At 42.1% G+C, this 14,448-nt stretch overlaps 2 protein-coding genes across 11 annotated transcripts in view; one reads left to right on the forward strand and one right to left on the reverse strand.

The window, feature by feature from the left end:
• Positions 1-3,437, forward strand: part of ubb (ubiquitin B) — an 8,043-nt gene extending 4,606 nt beyond the window's left edge. For 2 of the 6 annotated variants that reach the window (XM_034890087.1, XM_034890086.1), the window contains exon 3: positions 2,742-3,413. In XM_034890087.1, the coding sequence (XP_034745978.1) occupies positions 2,742-3,383 (642 nt within the window). In that variant the 3' untranslated portion in view covers positions 3,384-3,413. Of the gene's footprint in view, positions 1-2; positions 126-1,804; positions 1,946-2,683 lie in introns of those variants that run through there. The other 4 variants (XM_034890085.1, XM_034890088.1, XM_034890090.1 and 1 more) reach the window with 4 other exon arrangements.
• Positions 3,438-6,199: 2,762 nt separating this feature from the next.
• Positions 6,200-14,448, reverse strand: part of abr (ABR activator of RhoGEF and GTPase) — a 127,637-nt gene continuing 119,388 nt past the window's right edge. For 4 of the 5 annotated variants that reach the window (XM_034890080.1, XM_034890081.1, XM_034890082.1 and 1 more), the window contains 7 exons: positions 11,723-11,782; positions 11,341-11,450; positions 11,075-11,214; positions 10,274-10,408; positions 10,043-10,148; positions 9,717-9,870; positions 7,529-7,618 (listed from right to left, as the gene is read on the reverse strand). In XM_034890080.1, the coding sequence (XP_034745971.1) occupies positions 7,529-7,618; positions 9,717-9,870; positions 10,043-10,148; positions 10,274-10,408; positions 11,075-11,214; positions 11,341-11,450; positions 11,723-11,782 (795 nt within the window). Of the gene's footprint in view, positions 7,619-9,716; positions 9,871-10,042; positions 10,149-10,273; positions 10,409-11,074; positions 11,215-11,340; positions 11,451-11,722; positions 11,783-14,448 lie in introns of all 5 variants that reach the window. The other variant, XM_034890079.1, reaches the window with a different exon arrangement.

The following is a 14,448-nucleotide window of genomic DNA, read 5'->3' on the forward strand; positions in this document are numbered from 1 at the left end:
AGGCATCCCCCCCGACCAGCAGAGGCTGATCTTTGCCGGCAAACAGCTGGAAGATGGCCGCACCCTCTCTGACTACAATATCCAGAAAGAATCCACCCTCCATCTTGTCCTGCGTCTGAGGGGAGGCCAGTAAAGCACTTCATGATTCCATGTTCTTAACAATATTTCCCAAGTTAATGTGCTGTGTATGACCATGCATACTATACATGCCGTAAAGATGTTACAAATGTGTTAACCGTTACGTGACCAAAATTAAAATAAAGGATTGAACTGATTGCCTTGTGTTTTCATTAATGGTTCAAACCCTTTTCAGATCAGGCAGTACAAAAGCTAATGGGGTAATACATTTTGCTACATGGTTACAAATTGACATTGATGGCATGTTATGTAAATAACTGGGTAATTGGAGCTGAATGACATAAATAGGAACAAATGTTGAGGTTCCGTTACCAAGCTATAAGGCTAGAGGGCAGTTTCATATTAATAAGGTGACATGATTATACAATGTGTGGTCTAGAAACATCCATTATATTCCCTCAGCATGGCCTACCATACTTTATTTTTATAAATTCAAACATTTTCTATGTTGGAAGCATTGTCTAAAAGGTAATCAAACCAGAGTTTTCATTTCAAGCACAGTAACTCCAAATAGATAATAGCACACCAATCTAGTAAGATGTTACCCAAAGCCAGCAGACTATGATATGTATACATCTATGTAGCTCTCTACGATATATATGGAAATTAATGGCTAAATTAAAACTATAATCAGGCTCCCACTCAGTGAATGAATAGTAAAACTCGCGCAGAGGTTTTACAAGAGCTGGAGGTCTGAGTCCCAACTCTTGGGAAGGTAGACGGAGTCTCTATGAATGAGGATGTGGCGCCATCTATCGTCAAGAGATTGGCATGTTGGATCAAGAAAAGGCAAACAAACCAGGACAGCAGGTTTTAGTCAATGGGTCCAAAAATGAAATCAAAGAACCAACGAGTGAGAAGAAACTACACTAGAAAATTAATTATGGAAAATGTGGGCTATATTGCTGTTGGGTCCATGTACGTGGAAAACGTAGGACTTCAATAGACGAAGGGAAGAGACCATATCAAATGCTGGACTTGGCACTTGCAAATTGAACAGGACAAAGACTTACTAAAACAGAAATTATTTTCAGCATACGGGAACAATACGTGGTTAACTTTGCACTTGTTTGTCCTAACCCGGTACAGACTGTGTGGTACGACGAGAGAACATAGGAAACCTTGTATTACTGAGTTATAAAGTGTGCAGCATATTGATATAAGATTTCAGTATTATGGATGTTGTATGCCCTGGGCGTTAGCAGAAAGAATCCCAATGTCTCCTACCATCCTGAGGTAGGGTAGTTTAGACAAACATGGCATAAAAAAAATCAATATATAGCCATATATAGTGACAACTGAGGTAAAAAATGTCAAGTATTAAGAATGTTACCTACATTTAAACCCACAAGAAAGGCTAAGGTTAAGGATGACACGACGGTCTTTCTAAGCCAAAACTGAACTGGCTCAACGACACTGTTAACTAGATAATCGGGTGTTCTTCCAAAGCCATTTATTTAATAGTTCTACTGTCTATAGCTCAGTTTTTTATTTAAGATCAGCAGGCTGTATCGGATAACAACCTGCACAGTAGGCTATATTTCACAGAACAGCCTTTTTATTTTAACATTAAACAGCAAAGAAAACCTTAGCATATTATCTATGCCTCTCTAATAATCTTTGGATGATTGGCAGCCCCAGAGTTGTGGGATTTCTAATGTAATACGCCACGTTAGAAATGGGAACTATTTTCAGCCGCGGATGTATATCCCTCGATGACGTGTCTCTAGTATAAATTGTCCTGTCCCCCTGGCAACTGCAGAGTCAGTGGAAGGGGTTTTTGACAGCAAGATAACAATTGTTAACTGTAAGTATAATCGTTCGTTACATTTTCACCAGGAATAACTTATGTTATACGCCATAGTTATTCCATCAGCTAGCTACACAACTTCCATTACATTTTAACTGCTAACCGCTTCGTAGCTAAACAACGACTGTAAAGGCTAACGTTAGCTAGCAACCTCAAAATAACTTCTCTTAAATAATGTACATTAACGTAAATTACCTAGCTAACTACATTACAAATATCGTGCTGGGTGTATCGCGAGACGAATAACAACGTGAAGGACCTTTGTGTTAACCTGGTTTTATTAACTAGTAACAATGGTAATGTTAAAACATTTCTTGCTGGATCGTCCATTAGCGCGTAACGTTAGCTGAACAAAACGAAGGCTAACAACAATATCTTATTTTAAAATGGCGCCGGTGATGTCAAATCACCGGCCTCCTACCAGTATGTTTATGTGTAGGATTCAGTTCCCTTTTCTCGCTTATGGTAACATTAGATTATAAGTAGTGTCCCGAATAAATGCATCTGTGACATTACATGAAATACATGTATACATTTCTTTTAACAATGAATGTGATGTTAAACCTCTGATGAGAAGTCATTCAACTAAATGGCCTTATATTAAAATGTAGATGTAAGAAGCTGTAATTAAAATGAGTCTCTATTTCATAGTAGACTGGGGAAATTATAACTATTTGCTGTTTGCTTTTTTTACATTAAAGGATACTTTAACATGGAGCTGTTGTTTTTTTACAGAGGTGCAAACATGCAGATTTTTGTCAAGACCCTCACTGGCAAGACCATCACCCTGGAGGTGGAGCCCAGCGACACCATTGAGAACGTGAAGGCCAAGATCCAGGACAAGGAAGGCATCCCCCCCGACCAGCAGAGGCTGATCTTTGCTGGCAAGCAGCTGGAAGATGGCCGCACCCTCTCTGACTACAACATCCAGAAGGAGTCCACCCTCCATCTTGTGCTGCGTCTCAGGGGAGGCATGCAGATCTTCGTCAAGACCCTCACTGGCAAGACCATCACCTTGGAGGTGGAGCCCAGCGACACCATTGAGAATGTTAAGGCCAAGATCCAGGATAAGGAAGGCATCCCCCCCGACCAGCAGAGGCTGATCTTTGCGGGCAAACAGCTGGAAGATGGCCGCACCCTCTCTGACTACAACATCCAGAAAGAATCCACCCTCCATTTGGTCCTGCGTCTGAGGGGAGGCATGCAGATCTTCGTCAAGACCCTCACTGGCAAGACAATCACCCTGGAGGTAGAGCCTAGTGACACCATTGAGAACGTGAAGGCCAAGATCCAGGACAAGGAAGGCATCCCCCCCGACCAGCAGAGGCTGATCTTTGCCGGCAAACAGCTGGAAGATGGGCGCACCCTCTCTGACTACAATATCCAGAAAGAATCCACCCTCCATCTTGTCCTGCGTCTGAGGGGAGGCCAGTAAATTATCCAATTTATTTACATGACAACCTAACCAAATAAAAGATGAGAGATTAAAGGATATGGTGTTTTCCACTTTTTTGCACATTGCCTAGAATATGACCGCTATAAGAGTTGAGACGAGATGTTTTCCCTGTTAAAATCCAGTAAAAAGAAATGATGTCGGAATTGCAAAGGTTATTATAATGCATGCTTTCATATCATTCTGAGTAGACTGCTTATGCGCTTTAGTCCCATCACGATCTACAAGCAATTCATAATTCCATCATGTACAAAACACTGCTGATTGGTTATTATTGAAAAGCTTCGAAGAGCATGAGACATGGGTAAAGGTTAGATGTGCCTCCTTAAATTAAACAATTTTTTTTAAGAAATGGGTTTGAGTTACCTGAATAACTTGGCTGAGTAGAAACAGAAAGATCACGTTGGTGGGTTTTACTCCGCAAAGTTACTACCAACCTAACTGGTTCATTGTAACAACCTCAACTGTAGAAAATGGGTATCCTAGGGTAACGATCAGCATCATCTCATAAACCACATTCTACCCAGTTAGGCTCCATAGAATTAAATCAAATGAGTCTCACTTTACCGGAAGACCAGTCTTATTCATAGGGCCATTTAATGAAGAATTTGTTGGATAAGATGATAAAAGAGAACTAAAATACAAATACAAATGAAAATACACTATGGAAAAATGTATGTAGTTAAAGATCATAACTTTGGGCATCGGGGGTCTAAGTGGACATGCACAGTTGCCAGCCATTCTTTGTATTCTTCAGCAAAGACATTAGAATCATTTAAAGATTCAGCAGTGAGACATGAAAGACAGTGTCCCTCCCCTAGTCCACCAAACCCTGCCAGGGGCTAGACGGGCTATGGCGAGCCCTTTGATCATTCATTCCATGTTCTTGTTTTAGACGTCAGGTTCCTCCATTTTGTCTTACTAGTTAAACGAAATCTTTCACTTGTCACTTTTTTTTAGCAACTAGTGAAACCTTTGTCTAACTAGTTATAGTAGGGTGTCCTTATTCAGATTTCCACAAAAGAGGACACTCGGCCGGCCTCGAGACAAATTCAGACCGGCTTTGAGATCCCCGCCACGTCAAAAAGCCTACTAGGGACACTAGTGAGATATATTTGGACTTTACTAGATAACTAGTTGGGTCCAGAACGTTTACTAGTTAACTAGTGAAAACCAAAGTGCTTACTTGTTGATTAGGAACAGACCATGTTGAGGAGGAGGCTTCCTATTGGCTCTCCTGTAAGAACTGATTATTTTTGATATTCACTACAATGATAGAACATTTTATTTTCTGTTTAATAATTCTCTGCTTGTAGTTTTTCTTTCGGATTTGTTTTCTCAGTAAAACACAAATATATGCAATCATTTTTATTTCATGAATCATGATCATGAATTATAGCATTATGACAAAAATGTCAACAATACTTAAAATTACTTACCTCAAACTGCTTTTATTTGACTTGTTTGAAATGTTGCATCTTTCAAATAGTCTTAAGAGCAACGTTGGCACAAGAGTTTCTCTATGATGCAGTTATCTATGTTCATAAGTCATTACATGTTAGAAGAGGCTGATTTCCCATTATGAAGTCAACTAATATAGGATCAAATGCCATAGAATCAATCCCTGTGTTGGAGACATGCTGTTAGCCGTCTACGGGGACTAAAGGACAGTCAAACACATGAGACAGGTCCAGTTATGCTACATTAATTAACATGCACAGTCAGCACACACTGGCCAATCAGGATCCTTGTCCCATCTGGCTAATTTGCATGGAGCCACCTGTACTACTAGCAGTACTAGTAGTACCAGTGGTATGACTGTGTGTTGCAGTTTACACGAGGGCCAAAAATCCACTAGTTAACTAGTTAGGGTATATTAAACCTCACTAGATAACTAGTGCTGTCCAAAATGCCTACTAGTTAACTAGTGATGAATTTACAAATCACTTGCTCACTAGTTGGACTTTCTCTAGACGTTACTAGTTGCAATTCACATCAATTTTACTTATATAGCACCAAATGATAACAACAGTTATCTCCCAGGTCTTTCCTAAAGAGCAGGTCTAGACCGTACTCTGGGATGTTACTTACAGAAACCCACCAAGAGCAAGCTTTAGGTGACGAAGCAAGGAAAAACTTCCTTTCCTGGACCATAAGGGGGGGAAATACCCAAATATATGAAACCTTATTTCCAAACGTGGTTTATGGGAAAATGGATAGTGTTTAGGTATTATCATCTTATGCTCCATATTTCCACTACATAAAGTATTTTATCCTGTTTTATATCTTGGACATGTTTAGTGTATATTAGCTTTATTTTCAGTGCTGAACCAGCACCCTCCAGGCATCTCTCCAGCTACCAATCCACACTCCGTACTTTGATACGTACTGGGACTTGAACCAGTGACCCTCCGGTACCCAACCCAACTCCCTACAGACTGAGCTACTGCCGCCACTATCAATAAATAAGTAAATAGTATAAGCAATAAAATAACTGATCTAACTTACCTTACAATACCTTGATCTGAAGATGTTGGAGCTCTCCTCTCTCTCTGGTTGATGAGGACTGGGGCCCCCTTAGCGAGGGCCCAGATGGCTGAATAGCTCAGATGGAGGCGATTCAATATCCTGAAGAAGACAGTATTAATGACACAGACAGACACAAAGTGAGTGTTTGGCAACTTTTATTTTACTAAAAAACAAAAAAAAACAAAGGGGGAAAAGTTCACATTCACATTTAGCCTCAATATTACAGTATACTGAAATTCTTCTTAGGGAGTAAAATACAACATTTTTTATTTTATTTTAATCTTATATTAAAAATATCAAATAGTACTCATCTAGCAGTGCTTACAGTATTTTAAGATATGTCGCAGGCTTGATAGCAGAAAGGTTGGCTTTGAGCAGAGATGGGCGTCTTAGCGAGGGCCTTCAGAGACAACCTACCTATGTGTTCTTACCTGGCCTGGTTTGATTGACAAGCTGAACATGCAATGAGGGCAACTACACAAATCAATTCTATAGATTATACCGGTGCAGTAAGACACTGCGACAGGCTTGCAATGAAGCAACAAGAAAAAAAGCGAAATGTTCCATTCATTGTTTTTGTGTTTTTTTCCCCCCCGACAACGCTGAGGTCACAGGGTGCCCTTCCTCTACAAACTGATCTGAAATCAGTTGGCAGAATTTCTGTTCTTTTCCGTACAGCTTACCAACCATGGACATGGTGAATGAGAAAATCTGACTAAAAATAACATCACTACCTGAATAAACTTCAAAAAACAGACCCTTTAGAGCATTTCTCTAGTTGCACAGAACTGTACAGGCACACATATTATATATATTTAAAATAAATAGGGCTAATTTGGCCAAGACTCACGGGGGAGGGGGGTCATCTCTTGTCTGTCAGTACAGAGATGGATCTATCGCGATGGCTTCCCAGCCACTTGTACCTCAACCTCACAAGTTCTCATAGTCCCTTAAACACACGCACAGTCACTCAAACACATCCACAACGTCACTCACACACTCTGGCCCCCTCCATCACATGCACAGAGCCAGCAAGACGGAAAAAGAAGACAAACAGCTGAAAATAATTATTAAACATGGAAATGCCATTTTTCTGGAATGCCTCTGATCAGGAGAAACGAGTCGACTGGTTTCCGAGATGATGACATCAAACCAGCGCCTCACTAGAGGACACCACGACAAACACATGGGTGTGATCCTTGGCCACCGCGCCAGGCCATGGCCTCCAGACCCCCTCCCCCCCCCATCTTCCCCACAGTGGTCCCAGAATGCCTTGTTGTCTTGTCGGTACAAACAGGACTTGACATGTGACTACTAGACGACCAGGAAATCTCCTTCTCCACCTCCCTACATGCTCAGCTCCAGCTGTTTTTAGGACGGGGACGGGGGGGACTGGGGGGGTGCAAACAGGAGGGATGTGTGTGTGTGTGTTGTTTGTGTTTGGGGCTGTACAGTGGAGATGAGCTGCCTGCTGGGAGGAGACGTGAGGCAGGAGGACCGAGTGGCGAGGTTTGCTTGGAGTCTGTCACTCTCTCCTCTGCAGACGGCGCCCTGAGGGAGGTGGTGGTGGTGGTGGTGGTGGTGGTGGTGGGGGGGAATTAAACGTCAGTGGAAAAGTAGAGCGTGTTGCGCTTCAGTTCGGCAAAGGAGATGGGAGGATGCTGCAGGTAATACAGCAGGACCTGGACCTAAGAAGACAGAAAACCAGTACGTTTCATTTGGTTAGAAGCTCCATTTAATTCATTCAAAATGAATCCATGTTGCTCTGAGTCTCAGTTATGTCAAAAAATATTGATAGTGGAACAAGTTCTGGACTTAAAAGCAGCATTATGCTACTTTAAGTGGATTAATGGACGTTATTCATCGTAGAACCCACTGAATCTAAAGATGTGTATTGTGTGTGTTCAGATCTAACTGTATGTCACAAGAAGTAGGTCAGACTACAACTATGCTACAGTGGGAAGTTAAAGACTGACTCTTGGTGTATTTTGAAAGGTGATTATGGATTTGACTGCAGAGGGAATATTTCAGCAGGGTTGACTCGTGAGCCGCCTGCTTTGATGTTGGACTGCTGCCTAATTCAGCATTTACGTAGGAACTCTTTCTTTCAGTTATGTCTCTGAAGCTGTAGTTTGCCTTTGTTCGTTGCTACTTGATATTTGTCTGCAGTTCATGTTTGACTCAGTGTCTGCTGCTTAGCAACAGCACCCATAAAAATACTTTTTCTTGTCCTCAATGTGACTGATCTGGTAAATAAACGTTTGAAGTTTGACTGACTGAGTTGAAACGGGTCACATGCTTATTTCCCAAATAAGTGGAAGGTTTTATTGTATTTTGATTCCATGGTGGGTTGCAGGTTTTCAGCTTTTTCAACACAAAATAAAGCCAGACCGGAGCGCCGCTGACTGGCCTCCATGGCTGCAACACAACAAGCGCCTGGTTGCTACGGAAACCAAAACTTGCTCATATCAAATTTGGATCCGATGATCAGATTTGAAACCAAATCCTCCAAATGACTCCACTCCAATCGTAATTTAAAAAAGATTCCATGTAGGAATCAGGTCTCGATGCCCAACCCTACTTAGAACGCTGGGCGGCAGTAAAGGAAAAACAAATCGCTATTTCTAAACAACAAGGCTAAAACTATCTTGGAAAAACAGTCCGACCGGTTGAACAACATATATTTTAATAAACAGATATAATTCATGAATTTCCGTGTAATTTTATTTCACAAATGTAATTACTATCGACCCATTGGGAAACCACGGACCATGGCAGCTCCACTTGACAGCTCACGCTCAAGCATTCATGGTTCAACTGGTTGTAATTGTTCCAAGATGGCGCCCGCCGGTACTGTCTTTATAATCTATCTTAGCAATAAACTGTCTGTACACTTACAAAGTTCTCAATGCTTTGGTTTACATGTAGGGGCCGTCATTATGCCACCGTGGAGGTGTGGGGCTATTTTGAGCCTTGTTCATGGTTTAGAAATAGCGATTTCTTTAGATTTTTTCGCGTGCCCCGACGACAAGCGTTACAAGCTAATTAGCGATTTGCGATAAAACTGATCCCATTCGATGAGCATGAAAACAAATCCCAGAGAACGGTCAAACTCGGTACACATGTGTTATTAACCCCTGGGTTCATTTTTGCCACTTTGTCCTTTAAAATGAGGGAAAATCCATGATTTCCACAAATTAGATTATGTTCAGGATATGGCCGTGGAAGCATCTTCCTTTGGTATTTTTGTATACTTATGCAATAAACATTTAGAATCTGAAGAAGCCCCATTATAAACACTCGGCTTAACTGTAACGGACAGACGGGGCCCCCCATTTACGATGATTTACCGGGGAGGTTGTTTATTCCGCCAAAGAAATCCATTTGTGCACAGGAAACTCATCTCTCAGTCGAGATGAATGGATGGCCTGCAGCCTAAATACAGCTGGGAGAGCAGTCCGCAGTGACATGGGTCACTTAGCAACGTGGGAGTCAAATTCATCTGGAAAACGAGCAGCGGCCGAGGAAATCTGCATGTACACACCAGAGGGCTGCCTACTCAGTCTCTATCAATAAGATTATTCATCAGAAAGCCAAAGGGACAGAGGGATCCAGAGAGTCATATTGGTAAAAAAAATACTATGAGTAAAAAAAAAAGGACATTAATATTAAACAATTAAACTACAGTAACTAAAACTTTGTCTTGAAATTGCTTCTAACATATAGCCACAGATATTCGTCCTAAGTCTGCACCAAAATTCAAATGCGTCTGTGTGTTGCCGGTACCTGCGCCATGACGTCATGTGACCAGATGTCAGAGGCAGAGGTGATGTGCTGTGCCTTGGCGATCTCTGACTCGGAGGGCCTGAGCAGAGTGGGGCCAAACACGGTGGCCAGGTTGTGGAGGGACATCTTGTTGATTGGCTCCTTCTCAGCCACCCTGCAAACACCAACAGGTGATGAGAAGTAAGACTAGATGAAGGAATAGTAACTTTTCTGATTGTACTATTAGAACTGGTAGCATTTCTACTGACAGAAAGCCTAACTGTAATCAGCAGTTGTCTCTGTGTCTGAGGGTTTTTATATGTGTGTGTGTGTGAGTGTGTGTGTACCGTTTGAGGTGCTCCAGCAGGATGAGGAAGGTCATGAGGTTGGGGTCCGGCAGGGAGCGCAGCAGGTGCATCATGCAGTTTTCCTTGGCTGCTGGGTCAGAGAGCGCTGTGATGGAGAGGAAAAACATGTCAGATCCAATTACGGCAAGACAGCTTTTTTTTATCTGCAGCTCTTATCTCTTCCATCTGGACAAACTGAACTCCCCCCCACTGATGATAAACAGGTCGCACCTATGCCCTCCATGAAGGCGGGGTAGAGGCGGTCGGTGAGCAGAGGCTCCGGCAGCTCCCTGAAGTACAGCTTCAGTGTTCCTGCGATGGCGTTGATGTCCATGTCGCTCAGCATCACCAGGATGTCTTTGGTATCTGCAGGTCAAACACAAACAAAGAGCCATTAGACAGTGATTACAGGCCAACAATATCACAGCTGCTCCCTCTTGGAACGACGTAGTCTCTCAACAGCCCCACATCCAGACGGACAGATGCTTAATATTACACCCCAAAATGAAAGGAGATACAGGGCTGTGGTCTGTTGGGTTGAGCAGCCATGACCAACGCTGACAGACTCTAATGTAACAGAAAACTTGAACATTGACAGCTGCTGCTCCCCATCTGTCCTGGCCACCCTAACAGCCAGTTCCCACAAATCTCTTCTCTACAGAGTCTTGGAGCAAAGGCCTCAATTAACCCCGGGAAACTACTCCTGTACATACTGTACACACACTGAACTTCACAGCCTTGATGCACACACTTACTTTCTTCAAAGAAGAGAAATACTTGATGACTGACACGATATCATGTGATTTGACAGGATAAATGACTACATGCAGGTCACCAAACTATCAGCTTAGATACTGTCGGACACTCTTTTCATCCAATCATCTTCACTGGAGAACAAACTATTGTTTTCTTATGAGTTATAGTAGATAAACCAGAAACACATTTAACAGCAAAGTCTCTTAGTAATCTCATTGTAATTTCCCTCTAAGCATTTTAAGTGAAAAGACAGAGAGACAGTGAGTGGAGTCTTACTGGTGTCAAATGCTGTTTTGAGGGCCTGGATATCAGTGGCCACCCCTGAGATCCTGTAGATTCCCACTTCGTCAATCCCCCTCTTCTCCACTTCCTCAATGCACTGACGAACAATGTAAGGCACCTTGGAGCGCTCGCGCCTGTCGACCAACAATACACAACAAGGAAGGTGTACAAAAGTGGCAAATGGTTTTTTTTAGGCAGTTGAACTTTAAGATATATCACAGCCAATTTTGGCCTCAATAGGATTCAGAAATCATACTTACTTTGTCACCACGTTGATTTTGACTCCAAACACGCCACTCTGTTTTTTGGACGGCGTTCTCTTTAAGCTGAGGTCCCGACTCGTGAATTTCATGGAGAATTCCACTTTGATCTGACAATGAACAAACAACACAGCTGAAACTTTGGGACCAGGATGGACCACTTGGTTTTTACATTAAAATCTAATATCCAACATCATTTAAACATTGGGATTTTATTGTAACCATTACAGCTAGACAATGGAGATCTCTCTATTTTACCAACTACATTTAGTGTTGAATAAAAACACTGTCCAGTCAGAAAAAAAACGTTTTGCTTTTTCCAAACACATCTCATTAAAATATTATAAGCTATGAGCTAGAGTTGAAACCACGTCCGTCTTACCCCGTTCATCTCTATGACGTCCATATGCCAGTTCTTGGACTGCACTGTCTGAGGATCCAGCTGAAACACACAACACAGACAAAAAGACATTAGCTGATAGGACTTTGACCAAATAATGCACATGAGGAGGAGGAGACCGATTAATGGAATTAAGCAGATGACAGTAGATAACAGTTGTCACGATGGGAAAGTCTCATTTCTGAATAATAGCATGACAACACCAATAACGAGTCACTACGAAGAAAAAGTCTATTTGGTATCAAGCCAGAGCCGAGCCACTCAAAGCAAAACGCTTTGCCTACAACTCAAAGGAAATAACTGCTCTACTAAAACCAAAAAGAAAGCCAGCTTTAAACTTCTGGGTGTGAATTACCAGTCCGACCCGTCCCTTGAGCTTTTTGACATGAACAGTAACCCTTGCTGCTCTATAAATGAAATGCACCACTTGTTTTTGGGTGGAGAAAATGCTGCTCCCCCCCAGCCTCGAACGGAGGACCTTTCCCGTGTTAGGCTAACGACTACACTACGGTACCTGGCCGAGCGCTTCCCCTACCTCACTAACACGTTGCTAAAGCTGGTGTTGTGAAACCCTCACCGAGGGAACGTCATTAACGACGAGGTGAGACCGTGGAAATGCAAAGCTGCAAGTGACAGAGTCAAAAGGTGAACTAAGGCACTGCTGTGATCAACATTCTGTGAGTCCACAGTTCACCTTTCAGCTGCTCCATTTTCCTAACCAGATCAAAGCCAAGCTGTCGTTGTGGCCCGTGCCCTGGCACTGCGGCTTTACTATACCACAGACACACAATGTCTACTTTGGGAAAGAAAGATGGAGCGTATGCTTCCCACATTTACCCTCTGCGTTCTCTTTGGGTTGCAACAATGGCTCCTGATTGGCTCACATACTTGGCCTACTTCACAGCACAGTGCACACACTCTTAAAAGTCTGGCTCACATGTCCCATGATGCCCTGTGAGACATGATAGATGGAAGCCTGATGTTGTTTTAAGTCCCCTGGAGTGTGTGTGTGTGTGTGTGTGAGGCCACAACTGCTAATGCCTTTTTTATTGGCTGTTTGCACTCCACAGTTATGTCATTACAACCCTGCACAGTGATGTGCTCAACTTAGAGGTAAATGATGATTGTTGGGTGAGCACAGGGGCAGCACACTTCTCTTATTGTCAGCATTAGAAGTTATAGCTATTAAAAGTTCTCACTGAGAGTATTTCATTACCTCGTAAAAAGGCCATTTGGCTTGGTTTCACCCATTCCCATTATCGTTAAAGCCTGTTTTCCCAGCAGGGTTTGGGTCTGAGACAGGTAATCACTGCAACTGGTTCTTTACACAGCTACTGCCAAGACGAGAACTTAAATATCCAGGACTAACTGCTGATACCTTCTGTAAGTAGACACATGTTCCTCCCACCTACTTCCCTCCTATTTTAGTCTGCTAATTTCTTTGAAAAAGGAAAACTGAATTGAGATGAATGTACTAGAATAGGGTTGTACAAAAAGAAAGAAGGGCCTCTACATGCAGTGGTTACTTTGAAACTATAATGACCTATTTTTTTAATATTAAAAAATACTTTTTCCTTTCCTGGGAAATGAGTTGCAGCCTCGATGTGCCCAAATAAAGCTGGTTGTACTAGTCTAAATCTGACTAAATGTAGCCAAGATGTGAAGGTGGACAGTATGGACATAGTAGAACATACACAAAGGAATTAAGGGTGTTTTATGGCAAATAAGACAGCAAGCTAACTTCTGCTTATTCCCTGTATTTTAAAACATTTTCAGACCTTTTAAGGACTCACAGAAAGCAAACCAGGATAGCTTTATTTCCCTTTCATCTCACTCCGAAAAGGTCACTGACATTGATTTATGTTCATATGAATGCTTGAAGGGGGTTTCAAACACATCAGTATCTATACATTATGTGTGTGCATTCATGCAAATGTCTAGCAAAAGATTAAAGTCAGAAATTGTCTTGTGGTCTTTAGAGACATCCTCAGGCTAATAAGGCTCCAATTAGAATCGCAGCCCTCCAATGGCAAAGCTCTCTTTGTAGGACCGTGAAACGTGAAAACTATCAAGGATATATGACTAAGAGGACATAATGACGCAAAGCAGAGGAATACTTTAAATGTAGTGGATTGTTACACACACGTCTGATTTGTACGCCTTCCCTTAGGAACACACACTTGAAGTACTTTCCGTGCTTTCCATATGTATTGCATATAAAATGCAATAAATATGTGTGTGTGTGTGTGTGTTTGGAGGACAGAGTAATTCAACCAGCCTGTCGCTCTGACATGTAGGAACTCATTATTCTCTAAGCAGCTCATACTGTTACTGAGTGTGTACCAGGTTTGGGACTCAGCTGGTTACAGAGCTGCCCATTTATTTTCACTCACACGCACACACACACAACCAAGCAGAACAGAATATATCATGACAGCGAGTCTAAACTTCAAAAGAAGAAGACAGCCCTGATCCTGTACTCTGCCCAGACTGATCAGATAAGATAAGTCATGCTGTTAAGCTGCTCATGGTCTGTCCTTCTCATCGGTAGCAGTACAGGAGAACAGGTTCAGTGTTGGTTCAGGGGTCTTTAGAATGATTCACTGAGCGCGATGTGTTGATACAGCCTTTAGGGTCAAAATAAGTTTGTCAATCGTTTGAAAGAGTTTCTGAAAATTTGATAACCAAAACCAAAGGCCTGGCATAGA

Source organism: Etheostoma cragini, chromosome 13, assembly GCF_013103735.1.
Source record: "Etheostoma cragini isolate CJK2018 chromosome 13, CSU_Ecrag_1.0, whole genome shotgun sequence".
Lineage (NCBI taxonomy): Eukaryota > Metazoa > Chordata > Actinopteri > Perciformes > Percidae > Etheostoma > Etheostoma cragini.